This window comes from Anneissia japonica, unplaced genomic scaffold, assembly GCF_011630105.1.
Source record: "Anneissia japonica isolate Jap-2015-1 unplaced genomic scaffold, ASM1163010v1 scaffold690_len516080_cov150, whole genome shotgun sequence".
NCBI classification, from domain to species: Eukaryota; Metazoa; Echinodermata; class Crinoidea; order Comatulida; family Comatulidae; genus Anneissia; species Anneissia japonica.
The window spans coordinates 66,477-90,414 of NW_022758421.1; the positions used below are offsets into that span (position 1 = coordinate 66,477).

The 23,938-nt window shown below is 32.6% G+C and overlaps 1 protein-coding gene across 7 annotated transcripts in view; it reads left to right on the top strand.

Annotated features, from left to right (window-relative positions):
* The window catches only part of LOC117125262 (myotubularin-related protein 13-like), a 74,530-nt gene that overhangs the window by 28,869 nt on the left and 21,723 nt on the right, over nucleotides 1–23,938 (top strand). For 4 of the 7 annotated variants that reach the window (XM_033271718.1, XM_033271721.1, XM_033271722.1 and 1 more), the window contains exons 11-27: nucleotides 748–846; nucleotides 1,371–1,505; nucleotides 2,430–2,612; nucleotides 4,071–4,220; nucleotides 5,428–5,496; nucleotides 6,711–6,869; nucleotides 7,939–8,237; nucleotides 8,759–8,916; nucleotides 10,177–10,446; nucleotides 11,846–11,979; nucleotides 12,297–12,472; nucleotides 13,626–13,858; nucleotides 15,372–15,437; nucleotides 18,678–18,698; nucleotides 21,040–21,238; nucleotides 21,556–21,761; nucleotides 22,222–22,470. In XM_033271718.1, coding sequence (XP_033127609.1) covers nucleotides 748–846; nucleotides 1,371–1,505; nucleotides 2,430–2,612; nucleotides 4,071–4,220; nucleotides 5,428–5,496; nucleotides 6,711–6,869; nucleotides 7,939–8,237; nucleotides 8,759–8,916; nucleotides 10,177–10,446; nucleotides 11,846–11,979; nucleotides 12,297–12,472; nucleotides 13,626–13,858; nucleotides 15,372–15,437; nucleotides 18,678–18,698; nucleotides 21,040–21,238; nucleotides 21,556–21,761; nucleotides 22,222–22,470 — 2,806 coding nt within the window. The remainder of the gene's footprint in view (nucleotides 1–747; nucleotides 847–1,370; nucleotides 1,506–2,429; nucleotides 2,613–4,070; nucleotides 4,221–5,427; nucleotides 5,497–6,710; nucleotides 6,870–7,938; nucleotides 8,238–8,758; nucleotides 8,917–10,176; nucleotides 10,447–11,845; nucleotides 11,980–12,296; nucleotides 12,473–13,625; nucleotides 13,859–15,371; nucleotides 15,438–18,677; nucleotides 18,699–21,039; nucleotides 21,239–21,555; nucleotides 21,762–22,221; nucleotides 22,471–23,938) is intronic. The other 3 variants (XM_033271720.1, XM_033271723.1, XM_033271726.1) reach the window with 3 other exon arrangements.

Genomic DNA, 23,938 nt, shown 5'->3' on the forward strand with positions numbered 1-23,938 from the left:
GCAAACAGCGACAGCAAAAAAGTATCATCGACGGCAGTAGCGCAGAAAAAAGAAAGATTTAAAATTATTAAAAATCAATGCAGCATTCCTTTCGTCATCATAATAGTAGTCATAATCATCATTTTTATCCTTATCCTGATTATCCTCATCATTGTCCTCAACATCATCACATAATAATAATAATAATAATAGTAGTAGTAATAATAGTAATAATAATAATAATAATAATAAGATTCATTATAATTGCGCATATCCACTATAGTATTAGTGATCATATCATAACACCATCATCATAAACAAAATAAATTTTAATATTTTAATGAATTATTGTATGAATTTATGAAATGTTTTTTATATATAATGTATTTGTAATCTTAGCGCGGAGCTAATTTTAGTTTGCATGTCATGGATTAATAAAGTTTTACCTTACCTTACATTAAGCATCATCATAAACATCATCAGCCTCACCATCCCTTTATCTCTTTATTCTCATCATCATCTTCGCTATTCAGCTGCTTTTCTGGCATCTAAATGTACAATTTTGAATTATATTATTACATAACATTGTATTGTAAATAGATAATGCTTAAATGTATAAATCATACCTCTTGTTTAATTTATCATGTGATAGTCTTTTAAGACATCCATTACTTTAATAACATTGTAATAAATAAATAAAGGAAGTGGTAGACAGAACTTAAATAAGCCCTCATCATATTTGTCACTATTTGAACTTGTTATTAACAGCTTGTTGCAAACTATCAAAGAATGCTTATTGAAGAGGAAGGAAACCAAGAAAAAGTACTCAAGAATATTAAAGAAATTTCCTTACAGCTCTATCAGAATGTAAGTACTTACATCGGTATAGGCTGGAGGTGTGTGAGTGCCGACACCACCTCCCCATGGCTGGAACTTAGTTCAACTAAATGTGTTAAAATGCTAAAAATGACCTTTAAGTTTTCATTGGGATAAGGATTTAGTTCGGCTTTCTCAATTTTCTGCGCCCCTGTCTTATTAAATAATGTCAACTTATTAACACATAAAATAATTACTGATGCTGTAATTAATTATTAACAGTGTAACTGTTTAATGGCTTTTTAACAAATTGTATAATATCTATATTTTGAGAGTATGTGAGTATTTACTGTGTATGTACTTATTAAATGTTTAATTATGTGTTTCAAATGGAGGTATTCACAAAGTTCAATTACTTATTAATGGTTTGAAGTACTCTTTAGGTTTACAACCCTCACACAGAAAGAGTGACTTCTAACATTAAGATGAGCTCGAGGCTTTTTTAATTTAAACTTATGTCCCCTTGTTCTATCAGAATCCATTCTTATAATCATCTTGCATGTTCATTTGAACAGGAGAATCCAAGCCCTGAGCCATATGTGCAGAAAATACCGCGACCAAGTGAGACATCATTGACTGACCACCAACCATTCCCAAGACTCAATCGAGAGGAACTTCAAGAAATTATCAGCGGTGGGGTAGAAATGGCTGTAAGCAGTGATTTTATTTATTTCTCATATTTTTGTGTTTGTTTTTGCCTGGTGTCCCCTTGCAGGGTTGGAGCTAATGAGCACTAAGGCTGGGAGATAGATATTTTGAGGGTGGATGCGTGATAAATTTGGTAGACTCTAAATAATAAGAGTGGATGTTAAGGATGGAAAAGTGGGTTAATAAGGGTGGGTGGAGGGCCATGAAATTAGCTTTAAACTAGGTGGAAAACTAAGGCTGAGTGACCCCGCCCACCATACCTACATCCTTGCCCTTGGGGTTAAACATAATACATAAAAGAAATTAAAAAATGTCTTTATAAAATGCCCTAAATCAGGGTTCTTTAATTGACTGCCCAAGAACCATTTGTGAAGCAATCTTACTTGGTTTAATGATAATTCAAACATATTCTTAAGAAGACAACAAAAATAAGACTAGATTTAAACATGACAACATGATATAAGAGGACCGTTTCAAGCCATAAAGCGTTAATAAAATAAATCTCACCTCAACCCATGATAAATAGTATGATACTAGTATATGTCTAGTACCAACATTTATATTTGCTTATAATTAAAGAGTTATGTGTAGTAACAAGCTCCTTTATTTTCACTGGTCAACCTTCTACCATGCACTCATTTATTTTCTTCCTGGAAAAAGACACACAAATGTAGGCAATCCAATGCTCAAAGGCATATCCGAAATGCACAGCACAGAATGTGAACTCTGACCTCAACGTTGGGCAGCGAACCCCAACCAACAACAAAAGGGATTACAGTGTATACTAGGTCTGATATTAAAAAAAAAAAATTAAAATTTTATAATTCCTGATGATGAATTGGAATATGCTTGATATTAATTCATGAAGTATTATATTGAAGTATAATATATCATTTCCTTATGATTTCTTTTAATATTATTTATAGAAAGTGAACCCGAAATTGAAGAAGAGTATTAAGACACCAAAGACCCAAGTGGTTCCTATTGGACCGCTACCAAAAGATTGGGAGGAGCAGAAAAATGTTGTCAACAACTCGGCTCGTCGCTTGGAAGTACTACGTACATGTATATCACACATATTTGAAAACAAACTATTAGATGCCAGAAAGGTAATTACTCTTTCTCCGTACTAAAGTATACAATACTAGCACATTCTTACGCTAAGTACTCAGATTAACAATTATCGACAGTACGCTGGTTATGGGATGGGAAGCCTCATGTCGTCGATCACATCACAAACTAACACAATCAAAGTAGATTGTGTTAGTGAAATCACAGTAGCGCGTCAAAATGAACGCGTATTGGTTGTCGGGCACTTTCGTATTCTTTACCACACCAAAAGTCTGTAACAACAACTGCGTGTATTTTGACGCGCTTTTGTGATTTCACGAACTAACACAATCTAATTTGATAGTGTTCGTTCGTGATGTGAGCGATGATATATTTAACATACATTTTATTCGTTAAAATTACTGACTCTCTGAGCCATAGTGATTTTCGTCGCTTTAGTTTTTCCTGACCTTTTTTCTTAATTGTTCTGATTTTTTGTAATTTGTTTTGGTCGTATAAATAATTGAAATAAAATGTAAAAATAAATAAAAAAATTTGTTTTAAAAATACTTTTTTTTTAATTAGTTTCAGTACATATTTTAATCGTTACCGTCAATTAACTCTCATATAAATCCATCTATTCTGCTATGTTTGGCACTGATCCAACAATATTCCTAGGCCAGCTGGCCTATAAGATGATAATGCTATTGTGCAGGCCAACTGCTCGATAAATCTACTTCCACAATAAAAAATAATGTGTAGAATTCAAAATTAAAGGATCACAAAAATTAATGGTTGTATATATTAATTAACTTGGTTACATTTTTTTTCTATGTTTATTATATATCCAGCCATAGGAAACACCAGTAAATAATATATATCCATGGTATATGTGTATATATTATTTATTCTGTGTTGAAGGAATTTCAATTAAGTGATACATTATATATGTGTGACACTGTCATATCACTTGTTTGTTTACATTGCATTTACCTAAAGAAGTGTACTGTTTACACAGTAGCTTGTGTTAATAGTAGTGTATTTAGTTATTTGGTGTGCTTGATTTATTGAGTGTTTGTTTGTAGTTATAGGAATTAACTGTTTCAATATACAAGCTACTTAGAGTATTATAAATTTATATAAGCTAGAGTAAACCATTCACTGATAAAATGTGACATTGATTCTCTCTCCTTAGATGTTTCCCACTGTCTTGAGGTCCTTAAAGACCAGGGTAGTGCGGGAAGTGTTATAGAAATTAACTGTTTCAATATACAAGCTACTTAGAGTATTATAAATTTATGTAAGCTAGAGTAAACCATTCACTGATAAAATGTAACATTGATTCTCTCTCCTTAGATGTTTCCCACTGTCTTGAGGTCCTTAAAGACCAGGGTAGTGCGGGAAGTGTTATAGGAATTAACTGTTTCAATACACAAGCTACTTAGAGTATTATAAATTTATGCAAGCTAGAGTAAACCATTCACTAATAAAATGTGATATTGATTCTCTCTCCTTAGATGTTTCCCACTGTCTTGAGGTCCTTAAAGAGCAGGGTAGTGCGGGAAGTGTTAGCGAAGGAATTGGCATTACACGTACAAGAAAACCGTGCAATGTTAGAAATGCAACAGTTTGACATGGTAGTCAAACTCATCAACTGTTCCTTGCAGGTAAATATTTCTTTCTATAAGGTTTGCACTGAAAGATGTATTGTCCCATGCTAAATACCAAAAAAAAAAATCATAAAAATATTTTTTGAAATTAACTTATTACCCATTTTGAAGTAACATAAAAGTTATCAACTTGAACATAAAAATTAGTGTATTTAAAAAATGTCTACCCATCAGTTTACAGCGAAAAATGATAGAAACACTTCCAGTCACTGAAGGTGTTTTATTATTTTTATTATAATTTTTTGGTTTAAAAACTAGGGTACACATTTTTTTAAATTAATAATTTTTAGGCACAAGTTAATAATTTGTATGCTATTGCAATATGAGCAAGTTTATTTCAAAATTATTTCTTATGATTTTTTGACATTAGCATTGCAAAGGACAATACATCTTTAAAGTTGTTAGGGAGATTTTGCAACCTTACGAAAACGATAACTAATATGTCCTTATAATTACTGTCATTCGTGCCTAAAAATATTCTTGACAATACGCTGTACGAGCTCCGTCTGATCCTTAAATCATGCAAAAGGCTTGAATTATCTGCGTTGTGACAGATGATGTAACCGTATTCATTATCGTTTTCGTAAGCTTGCGAAAACTTCCTATTATTACCTTCAAGAAGGAGGTTATGTATTCACCCTCATCTGTTTGTTAGCAAGATTTGCAAAATCTAAGGAATGAATTGTTGGAAAGTTTAGTGGAATAGTACATAATAATCTAAGAAAGAGATGATATAACTTTTAGAAAAAAAGCATCATAACCAAGAAGATCAAAAGTTTGATTCCGTTTCCTTGAACATACCTTTGATCATAATAGAAAATAATGGAATCACCCATACACAGCCTGTGCTTTGTTCAGTATCTGAGCGGATTTATCACTCTGTGGAGTGACTGCTCTAGTTGTTTTTGTTGATTGATGTTGCCGGAAAAAGGAATTTTCATATATTTTCTTATAACAAATTTAAAATCAGGTCTCCTTCTAATTAATCCACAAAGTAAAGACCACTTTTCTGTGATTCCAAATTTACATGTGTTTTTATCTTTATTATGCTAATTAGAGACCAGAGCTGCTAAAGACCAAGTGGTTTTTATTTGGAGGGTGACCTGTATCTCTCTTCAGAGTCCACATTAAATATGTTTGTCTAATACTTTTTTTTTTTTTTTGGCAGGAGGATTCTTCAGTTTTTTTTTTTTTTTTTTTGCAGGAGGATTCTTCGGTGGAAGAGTTCACATTAGCGCGCAGGATGTTGCCATTATCAGTAGCATTCTGCAGGGTAAGTGGCACTTTACAATAGCGAGCTTTCAATTGCACGATGACAGCAGGGCGGTAGAACGTAACGACGTTAATCGCTTAAAGTCATATGCGCATACAAAAAGAAAAATTCTCGTCGCGTGGTTTCTAAGATGCAATTTGGCCAAATCTGCATACGCAGAGAACATAGGATGCCGCATCGCTGAACAAGAATCAAAAGCTTCTTAGTATCAAAATTCAAGACTCAATATTAATCTCTGTTCAGCCTATCAAATTTTTTTTGACAAAAAACCTCATGTATGCCCATATATAGTCATGATGTGCCTATATATGGTCATAATGTGATGTCATCATGACCATATTTAGGTATGCCATATGTTTTTGTCAAATAAACAAAAAACAAAATTTGATAGTCTAGACTGGGCTTTAATCAATTTGTCACATAAAAATCCATAAAAGAATAAGTGTGTTTTCAAATACATACTGCTATTAAGAATTAAAGAAGACTATATGTATAGAAAAGATAGAATCCTAAATATTCAACTAAAGTTGGCCAATAACATTCTAAAGTGGCATTTAACTAAATATAGAATATTGCAACATGCTGGAATGTGAGCATTTTTTAAATCTATTTTATTACACTAAACTAAACTTCATATATATATATATATATCTGTACATCGTGCTATGTTGTTTTTGTCCACATTTTCAATCCTAAAACAGCAATTTTTAAACGATTTGGTGATGGTTTCTGCCGGAGAAATGACCAAAATCATAAAATTTAAAGGCCGATTTCTCAAATATTGTTCTTTAATCAGCTGTATGTTTAAATTCCTTTAACTTCATTAAACGTAATGTCAGATTTAAATGATTTTTTACCACTTTTTCTCATTTAACTGTTGAACCCTGTATTAAAATCTAAAAATCGACTTATGCGCTAAGTGACTGGTTTGGCTTGTCTGCCGCAAATATATTCACTTAAGATTAATGCGATAACAGTAGCATTTTACAAGGTAAACAACCTGCACAAATTTAGTAGAGTAGTGCTAACAATTTCATTTAGCCCTATCATCTACATCAATATTGTAAGAAAAAAACTTGACAATTTTATCTGTCTTCATAAATTCAATAAAATAAGACAATGTAAAAAAAAATTTATATAAAATATTTTAAGTTTGAACTAATATTAATTTATTACTCATCAAAGAAGTCTTAACCTTTTCTTAACTCTCTCAGAAATTGTGCACGGGTATAATCCAGTTTGCCTACAGCTGCGTGCAGGATCATCCTGTGTGGGCTACGCTCAGCTTCTGGGAGAATGCGTTCTATGCAGAAGTTGAGAAAGGTGTCACGCAACTCTACATATCAGCTCCATCCACCGACAATAAAGCAAATGTAAGCAGAATGTGGTCTATTCTTTTGTGAACATGGGAAGTGCATTATGGAGAAAATGATTATTATTTATTGTTGACTTTTCAGACATTTGGGTAACAAAGTAACAAAACAAAATTTCATGCAATGGCTAATTTTCACTGCTATCAAGTATGACTACCTTTAAATTCTATTAATCTAAAGCTTCGTCCAGATTATCAAATTTTAATTAACAAAAAAATTGGTGTATGCCCATATATAGTCATAATGTGCCTATGTATGGTGTTGATGTGATGTCATCATGACCGTATTTTGGCATGCCACATGTTTTTGTCAAATAAAATTTGACAGTCTGGGCAGGGCTTTAAATCCAAATAATTACAATTGTGAAAGAAAAGACAGTATGCCTCTTCAGATTTATTAACTAACAAAAGTTAGTTGCTTCTTGATTCATGAGAAAAATAATAATAATAATAAGATAATAATATTCTTATGTAGTGCATAATATAAACTACAGCCATAATGTCGATGCTGGTTCGAACAGCATGCTCGCTTATGGTTCTTGTGGCAGAACAAGTCTTCTTGGATAAGGACTATAAACCGAAAGCACCCAGTGTATACAATGGCTCGTGTGCACTATAAAAAACCCAGTACATCATTTGAGACGAATAGGGGGATACCCCGGTGTACTGGTACAGACAACCCCTGTGGTGGACAACGAGAGTTGCTGGTACCGGGTTACCGGGTAACATAGACACAAAGGGACCCTTAGGGGCGAAGAAAGTCATTGATGGAGTTCCGAGTTCATATATCAAGTGCCATGAGCATCTTGCTTAATTCATACTGGCTCTATACAAATTTACACTATTATTATTATTAGTGCACATCTGAGTATTGCCCCAGTCATTGGAACAAATGTTTATAAAACTCACAGGTTGGTGGAGGGTCTGAGGCTAAAGCGGTATATTCTAATAATATGCAGCTATTCGCAATCATTGTTAGAGCATCATTGTTAGATAAAATTGTTGCACAAGATTTATACTAAATATTTTTCTGTATTTTTATCTATAATGCGCTGTATTTTTCATTTCAGGATTGTGATACGGGAATTATTGATACGTCTCAGAATGGACTGAAGTCAAATGAAATCATGAGGTCGAGTCGACAGTCTCCTTTGGAGGTGTCCGCAGAACGGCTCAAGCTCTGGCCAGATATAGGAGATGAAGACAAGAGTGTTCTAATGTCAAATGAAGAGGGTATTGTTTATAGCCAAGCGATCCACTTTGCTAACCACATGGTGTGTATGAGGGTTCCATTAGACACAAAGAAAAGGCTAGTGAATTCAATAAGTATGGAAGGGGAGAGCTGTGGAAGTAGCAACCTAACAAGCAGGTAAAAAATGTTTTTGTTCCCTTAGAGTAATATTTCAATTTTCTATCTAAGTATTTTAACAGTATTCAGATAAATATTGGTTTTCGATTGACTGATTCACTAACTGATTGATTAATTGATTGACTGTTTGATTAATTGACTGACTGACTGATTAACTGACTGGTGTACTGACTGACTATCTAATAAACTGATTAAGTAACTTATTGATTGACTGATTGGTGTACTAACTGATTAGCTGACCAATTGATTGATTGATTGACTGACTGATTGGTGTATGACTAACTGATTAACTGACCGATTGATTGATTGGCTTGCTGGCTGATTGACTGACTGGTGTACTGACTTGCTGAACTTACTGATTGATTGATTGATTGATTGATTGACTGTTTGGTTTATTAAATAACTGACTGATTGATTAACTGACTGACTGCATCCTTGGTCTGTAGTTTTTAGAAGGATATCAAAGAATGGTGTTTCACGAAAGTGTTAACTCCTTACATTAATTTCTTCTTCCATTCCAGTGCTGGTGGTAGCGATAGTTATGAGGGTGATGGATCTTATGATAGTTCCGACACCACCACAACCGTCACCAAGTTTGTGTCAAAGTTTGTTGATAAAGTCTGTACAGAATCTGGAGTTACAAGTGAACCACTCAAGAAACTTCACTCAATGATACCAGGTAAATTAAAATTCAAGACTATCCATAAAACCTTAATTTATTCTCCAGGTTTTTAGGAGCGATTAGTACAGCTGTTGCTTTCCAGTATTTAATGGCCTTTTCGTAATGTCAGTCAAACTTAAAAAGTGGCCAATCGGAACATGGCCAGGAATAGTCCAACAAGTACGCATGCTGTTCCACAAGGCGCACATATTTGCGTATGATTTAACACTGTCGTTTTAGCAACAATACCTTAAGGGCAATGCTAAGCTGAAAAGGCCCATTCTTGAGATTGTGTGTTGAACCCTTTTCCTGTGAAGTGCTTGTGTACTTTAGCAAGACAGTTTACTTATATTTTTTTTTCCCTCTACCAAGTAGTATAAATTTGCACACGTACACAAACGCCTATACATACTGTATATGGCAGCCATAATGAGGTGTTGTTGACTGTAATCTAGGCAGCATGCATTTCAGTTCTGGCAATTATCTGAACCATATGTAGCAAAGACAAGCCAAACCAGACACAGGGTTAAAGAGTAAAATAAGAGCTATAAAATGGTTTAAAAAAATCATTCAAATCCAAAATTTTCTTACGAAGTTGCAAGCGTTTAAGCATACAGCTGTTTAAAAAACAATATATGAGAAATCAGCATTCAAAGTTTATTATTTCGGATATTTTTTCATGCAGAAACTATCATCAATTCCTTAAAAAGTGTTGTTTTAGCATTGAAAATGGGGAAAATATTAGCATAGCATGATGTATAGATATATAAAGGTTATTTTAGTGCAATAAAATAGATTTTTTTTTAAATTTGACATTCCAGCATGTTTTTGCCATTTCCTCTGAAACATAATTTGCAACGAGTAACTGGTTTGGCTTGTCTTTGCCACATATTAGTTATACATTTTCCATAATATGAACATGAGATAGGTCCAATAATTTTATAAATACTTTCTTAACAACAATGATCTTGGTAGATTTTTAACATGCATTATCATGACCTTTGTGCATTTTTCACATTATTACCTTTTTATTTTGAACAAATGCTTTAAATAGAACATACCATAAGTAGCATCCACATGTTCGAACCTGCCAATGCCTTTCCCAAGGAATCAACTTAAAGGCACAAGCAAAGTTTGCAGTGAAGGTTGGAATCTCCAACCTCAAGATTGAGAGCCCCCAATGTGGTACTGAAAGACAATTTCTTACAAGTTTATTATTTAAAAAAAAATGTAAATCAATATATAAAATGTAATGAATTGTTTTATCTTATTACTTAGGTATCGTTGCAATGCATATAGAAATGCTGGAAGCGGTCCATAGAGAAAGTAAACGACTCCCACCGATCAAGAAACCCAAGATTCTAAAACCGGTGCTTCTACAAGGTGAAAGAATTCTCTTCCCAGGATACCGGGGTTACCTGTTACCTGACGGACGCGAAGAGGGTATTGGTGGGAATATTGGCGGTCCTGCTCTCTTGCCAGCAGAGGGTGCTCTGTTTATTACAAATTACAGAATTGTCTTCAAAGGAAATCCAGTAGACATTCAAGGTAACTAATATAATATTTTTTGCGTTTAATAACTTTTAAAATCTTAAGTAATTTACAAAACCCAAATGCATGTTTATAAAAATTACTCAGGTTAGAACAGAATATCATATCATCCAACTATTATCAGTGGCGGATTCAAGGGGCCCAGCCAGCCCCCCTCCCCCTAAATTTTTCAAAAGCATAACAAAATTGAGAAAAAAAGAAAATTTGATGCAAATTTTGGAGTCTAAGTGTGCCATTTCAGTCCATGCAATAATCATAAATTTTCATAAAGGGGCTGAGGTAGTATAGACCCTCCATCTGTGAAAATCTCTCTCCAGGCCCTCTCTATTTCAAATTCCAGGATCTGCCACTGATTATCTATACATTGTTTAATCATGGATGTATACCTCTATGGTTTAATACAGTTTTTTTAACTCAGTATTTTTGTTTTATGTTCATGTTGACAAATACTGTTGTTAAAATATTATTTGAAATAAAGTCAAGGTTATACATATATTTATTAAAAGGCAGATTTAAACAAAGTAATAAATAAGGAATATTATTTTAAGAAGTAATAATATGGTAATTATGAGCCACCGCAACCTCTTTATTTGAACTCTAAAATAACACTATGATGGAGTCAAAATATTCTTTTTGAAGCGTTGTTTTTCATTTATGTATTTTTTTAAAGTTATTTTTATATTAATGATTCATAATCATGAAAAGAATAATATTTTATCAAATATATATAATTAAGTTATAATATTTTTATGAAGAAATACTGCAAAAGCCATTTATTTTCGCGGCCCTTTATTTTTCGCAATTTAAAATATTTCGCGGCCTTTTAATTTTGGTATTTTACATTTTGCAGTCATTTTTTAACATGATGCAGTGGTCATATTTATGTTGCACCTTCAACAGAATAAAAACCGTTTTAATTCAGGCACAGAATCATGTTTTTTAGTCTGTATTTTAGCTGGAGCTCCCGATTTTGGTGGGTTTCTGCTGATTTTTCAAGCAATCTCCTACCCTCCCGACTTTTAGTCTAGTTCCTATACTGCCAATGGTTGTAATAGTAAATAGTCATCAACTAATGGAAAAATCCAAAATATAGAAGAAATACAATGCTGTTATTTTTTAATCAATTAAAGGTAGGCCTGTAGGCCTAGGTTTAGCTTGCATGACCACTCTAGGTAGTAGTAAGCCTAGCACTCTGGCTGTGTGATGTAATGGCCTAGCTAGCCAAGATAAATATAGCTTTGCTTTTGAAAGCAAAACTATCATTCAGAATTTTGTGATTTTCGCGCCCCCTTAATTTTCGCGATCATCATCGTATCGCAAAAATGGCAAAAATTAAGGGCACACCAAAAGTAAGGGCTCTACATTATTAATGAAATTGTTTTATTTGTTTGATCAGCTTGTGAGCTCGCAGTGATTCGTAGCTTTCCGTTAGCATCATTATTTAAGGAGAAGAAGATATCAGTGGGCAACTTGGTACATTTAGACCATTATTTACAGGAAGGAATCCAAATAAGGTCAAACACATTTCAGGTAAAATAACATAGAAAAACCATTGTTCACCAAAAGGAATTAAATAAGTTAAAATATATTTTAGGTCGTGTTGATATGAAAATTATCTATACCTTTTAAATTCATGTACAAAATTATTGCTATACTATTTTTAGTTTTATTAGGCAAAAATACAAGATTTTGTGTTACCCAAAAAATGATGTCAGGATAAACTTGATTATTTTTTTTTTTATCATTATTTCAATGTTATCTAATTATTATTTAATTTTTTAAAATTAGTATTCATTATTAGCATTGTTGCTCAATGTATAACTTCTCAGTTCTCATTTTTTACGTAGCTTATAAAGTTTGCCTTTGATGAAGAAGTTGGAAGTGAGAAGGTGGAGCAACTGCGTAGGTCAATAGGCAAAATGCGCTTTCCACCCGCTATCTATGAAACGTTTGCATTCCAAGGGACTGAGTTATTACAGATTAACCAGACACAGAAACAAACCAACAAAAATGCAACTCTCAAGTAAGGTTATGCCTTATTTTGTATAGTTGTTAGGCATAGCTTGTATAGTTGTTAGGCACAGTTGTCGGTTAAGATTTTTATTCAGTGGTAGATTCAAGGGAGGGGGGGGGGGCCTAGTCAGCATTGCCGTTCCCTCTTAAATTTTTTATAAATTATAAAAAAAAAAAAATGGGGAAAAAATTCAAGTCTGAGAGTGCCATTTCTGGCCATCTAGATGTGCCATAATTGTTTCTTACCTCAGCCCCAACCATGGTGAGTTTTAGGTGGTGGACCCCCTTTCTGTCAAAGTATCCACTTGGGCCCTCGCAATTTCAAACTCTGGATCCGCCCCTGATACCTAAATGTCATGTGATCTAATTCTGTGATTGTTTTTTCTCTCAAAACTAAAGTTTGGTCTCTACTATCAAATTTTTTGTGACAATTATAACTGTGATATACACTTATTTGGGTGTAATTACTATGACATCAAGATTATATCCGAGACATGGTGTCATGGCAAATGGTTAAGTTGTCGCACAGGCCAGTATTAAGTAAATGAGCTATAAAATAATAAATAATAACTCAAAATATGGCATAAAAAAACCTAAATTTGTTTTTCACTATAGATCAACGGTTTAATTTCTAATTAATCATGTTCTAAAGTCTTAGTTTTGGAAATGGTTAACAGATTGTTTATTTATCGTTATTTTGGTAGTTTATTCCACTAAAAAATGTACAAATAACTTTGAGAGATAATTACTCAAAATGCTGTACTTTCACTTCCCAATAACTAAGGCTTGAAATGTCCAATTTCAATGAATGACCCCTCAAGATTCCATATTCAGATATCTGAAAATACCAGTACAGTAACTTGAATTTCATTTTTTGGTACAACTTAGCCATTTTGCCACAACATGTTTCATATGGATAACATTAGATAATGTAGACACACCTTAAAGAGCACCTTCATTCTAACTATTCTAAATATAGTTCAACCTCTATGGTCAGTAAAATGTACCATGCTATATAACCTAGTTGCAAGCAGTGCTAAGGTTACCTTTTGAGAAATTATCCTAAATCTCAAGTATCAACCAGCTCAGCAAGATTATTTTGCAATGATAATTAGTTTCTAAATGACTGCCTTATTCTGTCTGTATGATGATAATTATTACAGGAGGTTTGCTAAGAACACCTTAATGAGGGTCAAGGGGTCAACGTTGGGAAGAGCACAACAGCAGAGCACACAGCAGCAGAACCGTCGCCAGAAGTACATCCTGCCTGTGGAACCCCTTGTGCCAAGGAGGCTTTCCTCCAGCAGACTGGGAGCATCTAACAGCATGGAGAGCTTGTCAACAGACAGCGACAGCAGGCCTAGCAGTGTCATGTTTGATGATGACGATCTAAATAGTAAGTCAAAATTCATAGTTCATAGTTCACTTTGTTCTTTGGGAATTCTAATTGACTCTCAGATGTTTATGATTAAACATAAACTAAGTTTCTACAGGACACATTTAATGACACCTATGCTTACATGAAGGATAATCAGTAACACTTAATTTTGAATTTTCTTTTAGACTACATACAGTAAAAGGTCTCTGTAGAATAAGAAAAGAATTTTATAAATGAAAAGTTCTTGTTAATGGTTATAAATAAACATTAAAACATATAAATTTGATATGAAACTCTTCAAATTAATTATTTGTATTTGTAAAGAATTAAATGGAGTTGTACAATTTTTATGTAACACTCCTTTTATGTATAACTCCCCAGTAATTATTTAGACAAAGATAAAAAATCTGTATCTATATTTGAAATGAAAGATTTTTTAAGACCTATTCCAGGAATATTAATTGATGTGTATTCAAATTGAGAATGTGTGGTGGAGGTGGATGCATACTCTCCCCTGCCTACGCACATGATATTTGATATTGTGATCAGTTGGTGACTCAATTTTTGGTGATGGTGTCGACGTCAAGGATTGGAACTACAGATTAAGAAACAAGACATATTTGATTAACAAACTTGGTTATAATTGTGAAGCATGTTTTGTGCATGGCAGTGTTTCAATATTTAAGCTGCATGCAACAATTTGTTTTAAAGCCTAAAAAAAAAATGTTATGTTGGCGTAATCCGACAAACCCTGAAAAATAGGCTGACCCTAGACAATTTTATTAAAATTTCATGATACAAGTTTACGTGAGCAAAGTGGGCATGGTCGGGTGTCAAGCAAAATGTTTCAAAAGTAGTCCAAGGACAAAAAATATGACAATTAAGGGGGCTTGAAAGGCTTGTTTAATTGATTTTATAGATTTCGAGGTCTTAGCTGAATATTGTGGCAGTGTTAAAAAAAAATATCCCTACCTACCTACCCTATTTTGGGGCAATTTTTTTTCTTAGCCCTGATTATTATTAGTTTCATCAATAACGCCAGCTTACCAAATATTTGTACCTGGTAGCCATAACACCAATGAGGTATATGCCATGGTTATCATATATTTGATTGTAGGAATACCAGCAACAGTACCTTGGTAAAGATACCAATGATTCTTGGGTGTTCTAACAGCAGCTATGTTCCATAATTTTAGTATTTATAGACAATGTATGCCATGGATTGGGTATCAGAACTACCATTGAACCATGGAGTTATTACTAGCAGCTGTATACCATGGTTGTGGTATAAGCAATGCCAAACTATGGATTTATCACTTGCAGCTATGTGCCATGGTTGTAGTTATTCATAGCAACTATGCACCATGTTAACTGGACCACCATGACTACTATTGTTGGTACAAATTGCAGAAGTGTACCATGGTTTTGGTGCAATTACTAGCTGTGTACCATTATTTGGTTGGTTTTATAGCAGTGTGCTATACCAATGTTTGTGGTGTTGATGTAATGTGATGTGCTCTTTCCTCATCAGATATTGATATAGCCAGTGCATCGTTACGAGCCAGCTTATACCGATCCCCCTCGGATACATCGACAGGTTATAGTCCATTTCATTTACATTTCTTCCCACTCCAACTCACTTTTTCCTTTTTGTTTTGTTTTTGGTTTAGTAGTTATCACTTGCATGCCATTTTTTTCCTTGATTTTCATTTCATCAAACTGATGGTGTTCTGTTTTTCTTGTTTTAGTAATGTTTATTCTGTTTCAGAAACCACTCGTATGTTTAAATATGTTTGTTGATTTTTAGACATTGACATGATTGGGTTGTTTTATTATTATTTCCATGTTCATACTTGACAATTCCATTTATCCATAGAGAGTAATCTTGACTTTTCATTCTTAAAAACCTAAATTTATATTTTAACATTTTTTTGAGGGTGGCCCTTCCAGCCTTGAAAATGATCGTTTGGAATATTAATAATAATACATACAACGCGAGGCAACAAAAATATCGTACTTTCCAATTTCACTTGTGGTGAAATCTGTATGTTATATCACTGTAACTGGTACGTTCTGCCATAGACATTGATGTTTCATCTCTGAAGTTTAAGCTACCATTGACAGTTTCATAGAAATTAGAATCTGCAACCTTACAAATTGCTTATGCTACCCTGGAAATTTGAATATGCTACCCTGGAAAAAAATGTATGATGTCATAGAAAATTGGACTTGCTGCCCTGGGAATTTTCTATTCTGCCCTGGTAAGATAGATCTACTATAATGAAAAGTTACAATTGAGTTACAATTTCTAGCAGACTGAAGCGAATACAGCTTTAATGACAATCAGACAATGATCTAATATTGTAGACATGTCTGACAATCACTGGTTTGTCTGACAGACAAAAATCCAATAATTTACAGTGCATTTTCTTGTTTATAATTGATGTATTATGTATACTATGTAGCATATTGTTATTTCACTGTTTGATATTTTAATTGGATTGTTGTTTATTATGGCTTTCATACTCTCATTTTTATCTCATAAAATTTAAGGATATTTTTAGTAAAACGTCTGTAGTAATTTGCACTCTCATTTTAAAAATAATCTTACTTAATAATAATAATAATAATAATAATAATAATATTAATAATAATAATAATAATAATTAACAATTGTTGGTAACTTCAAGTAAGCAGTTCAAAGCTTTCTTTTAATTTTAATATTTTTTTCTTGATTTGTTTGGGCATAGTATGTCATCTTTTTATTTAAATTGCACACATTATTTCTATTTTCTACATCTGTAAATTAGAATTCAATGCTGTAAGTTTATCAAGGTATATTATACTGGTGCCTTGATAAATTTCCAATAGTTTATTGTAATTTACATTTGCAAATCAAAAGTGTAGAGCATTGGAGCAAAAAAAAAAAAACAACCCATAAGTAGGGCAAGTTATAAGTAAAAATAATTATGTGCATATTTAAATGTCAGTAACACACTACAGTTTTTGTTTCAAAATTATGTGTCTTGATCCTATTTCGTAGCACACCATTATTAATAATTTTGCTCTTAACTCTAATGGTTTTATGTGTAAATAATATCTGTAAATTGGTAAAAATGATTCTTCCCCCTTGATCTTTGTATATCATTTGAAGACGTTTTACTTGATGTTTGAGGGGGGTGTTTCAGATTTGATTCTTTATTTTCAATTTTATTCTATGTGTCTCTGTGTTCACATTGCAGCTAAAGCCCTGTCCAGACTATCAAATATTTATTGTGACAAAACATGTGACATGCCTAAATATGGTCATGATGACATCACATCATGACCATATATAGGCATTGCATGTCTGTATATGGGCATACAACAGTTTTGTTTTTTTAAATAAAATTTGATAGTCTGGTTAGAGCTTTAGTGTTACAAACACCATTTTTGAAAGGGTGTCAGTCTTAGGGTTTGTTTTTAGAATAGGTAGTTTTCGCCGCATGACGTTAATCTTAACTTTAACGTAAGTACCCAACATGCAGCGTGATAGCTCCGCCCCTTTTGTAAATAAATTGAAATGCGCATACGCAAACCCGTAACTAACGTACTTCGAGCACGTAAAATCCTTAAATTAACATACTCTGCAAGATGAATAAATTTTTAAGTCGTCCGTTAACCCATTGAAGTTGCGGTCCGTATAATATACGGACCAATTTACTGTCACAGAAAGCCCACTCGAATTATATACTGACTGACTTTGGTGCTGCTGCCCTCTATTTAATGAGTAATTTATGGGGATTTCCCTATTGTTGCCGCAACTTGACATGTAGAAGCCTTCAAAGTGGCCAAATCAGTAGCAATCATTCAATGTCAGTGATGCACTTACCCTTATTTTAGCGGATGATGACAGTGGGGCTTAATGGGCCTCAGTGACCTTGGCAAAATTCATGTGGGAATTTAAAGGGTTAACGTTAAGGTTACTGTCACGCGTCGAAAAACTGCCTAATATCTTAACACGTTGACTGCCAGACCTTTTTTTAGGTTCCTTGCCGTGTGCCAAAACACGTATACATGTACAAACATACTTTTTTGAAATTTTATCTAGTCATATATCATCAAAATGGTTTGTTTAATAAATTGGTGGGAAAATATAAGGATACTAGTGAACTCGTCGCCGGCAGTGGGACAGTACTTTTTATTGCCTCTGCCAAGTGCGAGTTTTCTCGTCCACTTTTTGCATGAGTTGGTATATGTTCAGTATGAGTTGGTATATGTTCAGACGGCGCCCTCCAGTCAAGTGTACTACTGGCAACATAACACAACAATGATAAATACGTTATTTGTACGTTATTTTCTAGGTGTATCTATCAAACCGATGCCCTTAATAGCACTGTCATGTTTGTTTTTTTGTGAAAGTAATAAATATTTGTATAAATTATTTGTCAGAAATTTGACAGTTTATACAAATTATTTTAACACATTAAGCTGAAGTCAAGATATTTTTAAGCAGATGTCACCAATACATGCTGATAAGTTTGTAAAGATAGTTTTTTTTTAACAAATTCAAATATAATTCATATTTAATTTCTATTTTAACAATACAAACTGACATATTTACTAAATTAAAAACTGTGAACACCGTTCAAATTATGTTCAGTGTTTTAACAATTTGTTTTATATTGCAATACATTATAAATTAGTACTTAATGTTCATAGTTTTTAAGAATTTTATTGAATAAGTGATTTGATTTTTTTTGCAATATGTCTGTCTACATTGTATAGTATGCTTTTTATTTTGGAGCCATTTTAACTACAATTTGTTTTTATTCATATTTTAATCCTCTCAAAACAGAATTCTCACCAGTCCTTGGAGGTATGATATCTTATTTGATGTTATATTTTGGGATTAAAAAAAAAAAAAATTGGTGTGTTTTCGCAAAAAAAAAAAAAAAATTGCTTGTTTGCCATTTAGCTTTTCCATGTGTGATTTCTCTTTCTCTTTATCTGTTTTTCTTTACTTTCAGTTATAATTTTTTTTTCATTACTACATTTCATTTTTTAATTTGGGTTAATTTTTGAAAAGATTCAATAATTTCTTTTGATTGCAGTTTTCATTAAATGTTTCATAATGTTTTATTGCTGTTTATAATGCATGCATAACAGGGGCGGATCCAGAGAAAAATCTGGGAAGTGGGGGTAGGGGGAAGCCAATGCGATGTGCAAATCACCAGGCCGGGGAATGTGTTTGAGATTTTTTGTTGAGATATCCTTGAACATAGGCAATATAAAATGGATTTTAAATCAAAAATTATCTTGTTATTGAGTACTGTGTTCCCCTTTTTCTTATTTTCTTCTTCTCGTTTTGTGGGGGTGTCCCTAACCCCCATTGCTCCCCTGGATCCTCCTCTGCATTATTTCATTGGTCTTCCTTCTTGTGTCTTTTCATAATTATTTTTTAGATTTTGTCATTTACAAATATTATGAATAATAACAGTGGCGTCACAGAGTCTATGGGGCCCTGGCGGTGACTGTTTTTGGGGCCCATATTTATGAACTGTTAACTGTACTATTATCAGAGAACATTAAATGTCCATGACAAAATATTTCTGACAATTTTATGACAAAACCAACATAGATTACATATGCCAGATTTCGGAACTGGAGGCCTACAATAAGCCTGTACTCTATGTAGATGTAAATAAATACAGAGAATATTTGAGTGACAAACAATTAAAACATATTTTGATAACGTATCTGCTGGAGATTGGTTAACATTAATTGCAAAGCAGATTAATCACAAAATCAGAAACAAATGTCCAACATCAGAACCCCGCTCTTATTAAAACTGTTGGGCACATTGAATGAAACTATGGTATTATAGTTTATATATTATATATTTTTTTTTAATACGTTTTCGGGGCCCCTCGTGCCTGAGGGCCCTGGCGCTTAGCCCCACGTCATTGCCCAAGCGTGACGCTACTGAAATAATACTCTTTTATGAAGTAATTAATTGTACAATTTATGATATTCAGGTTGGTGGTATTTCGGAGGGTGTGTGTTCTATTAATGAGCTATTATTATTTTAGTATTTAAGATGGTGTTGGTCAATGAATGTAAAAATTGTTAATTTTTTCACAATTTCTTTATTCGACATGCATATGCTAATTTTATTATACTTCAGTTATTTTCATTTTTCTGCATGAATTAAAAGCACTCATCAAACTTTAAATTTTTTTTTCTTTTGATTATATATATAATTATTCTTTTTTCCATAAAAGTGGTGTATATTTATTTACTCAAATTGCTTTGTTTTCTATTTTTCATATGTAGATTTTGTCTTTAATTATTGATTTTGTCTTCTGTCTGAATGTTGTTTATATAAGTACATTATAACTGATTGTTAATTATGATTTTTTTCTGTTAGGTTTTTGATATCAAATTCTATAATTGTTAGTAATTGCTTAAGCATTGCCACACTATCAAGTTTTATGTAGTTAATTTTTATGGTTTGCCCATATATGGCCCTGATCATATATTACATCCATATATGGGCATGATGATGTCATATCACATGCATATATGGTCATGATGATGTCATCACTTCATATATGAGAATGATGTCACATCCATATATGGGCTGGATGATGTCATATCACATCATATGGGAATGATATATTCATCCATATATGAAAATGATGATGTCACATCATATGGTAATGATGTCGCATCCATATATGGGCATGATGATCTCATATCACATCATGTGGGAATGGTGATGTCACATCCATATATGGGCATGATGATGTCATCACATCATATGGGAATGATGTCACATCCATATATGGGCATAATGATGTCATATCACATCATGTTGGAATGGTGATGTCACATCCATATATGGGCATGATGATGTCATATCACATTCGTATATGGTCATGATGATGTCATATCACATCCATATATTGCAAATCACAAACATTTGTCACATAAAACTTGAGAGTGCAAAGAGGACTTTATATAATATACTAACTAAAGGAAATAATAAATTATGAAAATTACATTGATTATAACATTAATTTCTGCATTAACAAGATAAATAATTTTAATTTGAGCATCTGTGTACTGTAGTTCTCACTAATTCACAAAGTGTTCGAAGACTGATAAATGTGTGTCAATGAAGTTCCGTTATAATACTTTTCTTTCTACCATTTCAGTAATTGATGAAGCCGACGTGGGGACATTGAAACCCTCCGATACTTTATCCCCGGATAAACTACACGATAAGTTATATGTGCAAGACTATAAGAGGCTCGGCCTTGGATGCTTTGAGACACTCCAGAAGCAAAAGTTTGGAAGGACTGCCGAAGGATTTAGGCTAACTGATGTCAACATACACTATGAAGTTGCAAGGAGGTATGTGTTTGACTAAAGTATTTTTCCCACTATGCAAATATATATTCACGTGACACGAAAAGTTTCGGCGTGAAAAACACTTTGTTATTTTCCTCTACATTAGCCAAAAAGCTTCAAACAATAGAAGTATTTATAAAGTAAGTATTTATAAAGTAATATATATTTTTGCAAAGTAAAAGGGGTAAAAATGTGAACATATGAGTAACTCTGGATTCAGCAACAAACATTTTAATATATGGCCCTGCCATAATATATATGGCCCTTCCATAACCATTCATTACTGTAATTATTTATGTTTATCTTCTGTGTTCGTCCAGTTATCCAGGACTTGTTGCTGTACCAGGTCCATGCCAGGATGACAGTATACGAAGGTTATCCAGATGCTACCGTAATAATAGGTTTCCGGTCGTTGTGTGGAGGCATCCAAAGACAAAGGCACTTCTTTTACGTTCCGGTGGTTTCCATGGGAAAGGTGTGATGGGAATGATCAAATCATCAACGCAGGCGACGCAATCAAGTAATAGTGAGTCAAGCAGTGTAACCAAGATAATGTAGAGACAGGTGTAAATAGAGTTTCTACCCCAAGGATGCGTACATTATGGGATTTGAAAAACAACCACTGTACTAACTATACCCTATCACACAGGTTGGGAAAGTACGGCTCAACAGGTGTTTTTTTCTTACGGCCCGTGAAAATGAATTAAAAACACAGTGTGCTGCCCGCCAAGCAACATTGGCTAGAACACACCTTGTTATTACGGCCCAACACTGACCATATGTAAAAAGTAACATTGAAACTGAGAATAAAATGGTGTAAAAGCAGTGTAGGGTGGTTTTGGGAAGGTCACTGGAACACCAAAGTTTGTGTGCGGTCCTCGGTGTTAAATCAAAAATTCACTTTGGAACTCTGACCGATTTTTATGGCCGCACCCCTGTTTTATCACAATAATACTTGTAATTAATAAATTTTATTTATATTTTAGTTACTTCTGCAGATGGTGGAGTAGCAAGTAAAAGTATTGAACAAGAAAAATACTTTATGCAGGTTATTGCAAACTCATCTTCATCAGTTAACAGCGCCTCCTTGTTGAGTCTCAACAAGATTGCATCAAATAACTCTTTGGACATGCAGGAAGCCAGTCCTAGACTCGGCACCAAAAGGGTTACCACGAGCGGGACGGCTCTCTTCCAGCGGAGTATTCTCCGCTCCAGTGGCGGAAAGGCAACACAAGGTAAAAAGAAAAAAAAAATCACATTCATTTTGAGTTCAAAAAGACATTGCATTTTTTTCGTTCTTTTTACTTCCATTCATATTATTATTCGTGTATTGTCATTCACGGCACATTGTGTGTTTAAAATATCAGGCTTGTCGCACCTTGTGTGAGAATGTTTCATTATCCAATCAAAACAAATTACTTGCACCAAGCATGTTGAAATTTGAGAACTAGTAATTTAATATTGGTGACAGAAGCCAAATTTATCTATGAGGGATTTCTTGCCAACAATTTAGTTGATTAAATTTTGAGTTGTTCCTTTAGAAAAATTTTCTTATTTTTACATGACTAGTAGATTGTTCATATATTTATCTTTGAAATTCAGAGAAATGTTCATTGTAAATTAAAATAAATCTTTTTTTATATGATTACAAATTAATTTTGCATTACCAAATTTAGTTTTGTTTCATAGTAGAAGTAGTAATTAGTATAGTAAATCAATTTTTGTTAAAGTTATAACCAATTATTTCATTGTTTACTTTCTGTTGTACCTTACTACCTATTAGGTAGTATTTATTTGTATGTTAACATATCTCATTTTGTAATTGTTTGGATATACTGTATATAATTTAGTTGTTTGTACAGTAACATTGTCTTTCATTTTTAATTGTTTGGAATCACATCAGTAGGTTGTCAATAGTTTTAATTCTTAGTTCAAATTCTTATGTCTAATATGGTAGTGTGTCCATTGTTTGTGGGTTTACTAGTTTAACAGTACTTAGGTGACTTTTAAGCTTTGATTTAAATTAAAACTTTTTTTTTTTCATTTTCAAATTTTTTTTTTTTGAAAATATCAGCACAAATTTGGATATCAACAATTAGTTTATTTTTTGTTTCTGTTGCAAAGTTTATGATATATATAACTGCTAAATATGAAGCAAAAATGTGAATGAAATTCAAAATTTTATTTTATTTTGTTGTTTTATTTTCGCATGTTTAATAATCGAGCACCTTTATTATTATATGAATGATAAAATATTAAGATATACTTTCAAGCTTTTATATAATATTATTATTATTATTATTATTGTTATTATTATTCTTATTATTATTATTTTTTTTCTGAATGGTAAAGTTTTTCTAAATTATAATTTTGTAATTATTAATTATGTTTATTTTATTGATATTTATAATTACCATATTATTATTGTTAATATTTTTAATATTTTATTATTATTATTACTGGTTTTTTTTTTTATAATAATACTTTATTTTTATTATTGGAATTTCTAATTAATATAGGAAAGTTTTTTTAAAGTAATGAAATACAACTTCAAGGATTTTTATTTATTATTATATTATTGTTATTGTATTATTATTTACTTATTGTTGTTTTGCTGTTATTGTTTTTGTTATAATATAGTTCTTTTTATTTTCAATTGCAATAGACATGTCCTGAATTGTTTATAGGCTTAAATTTAATACT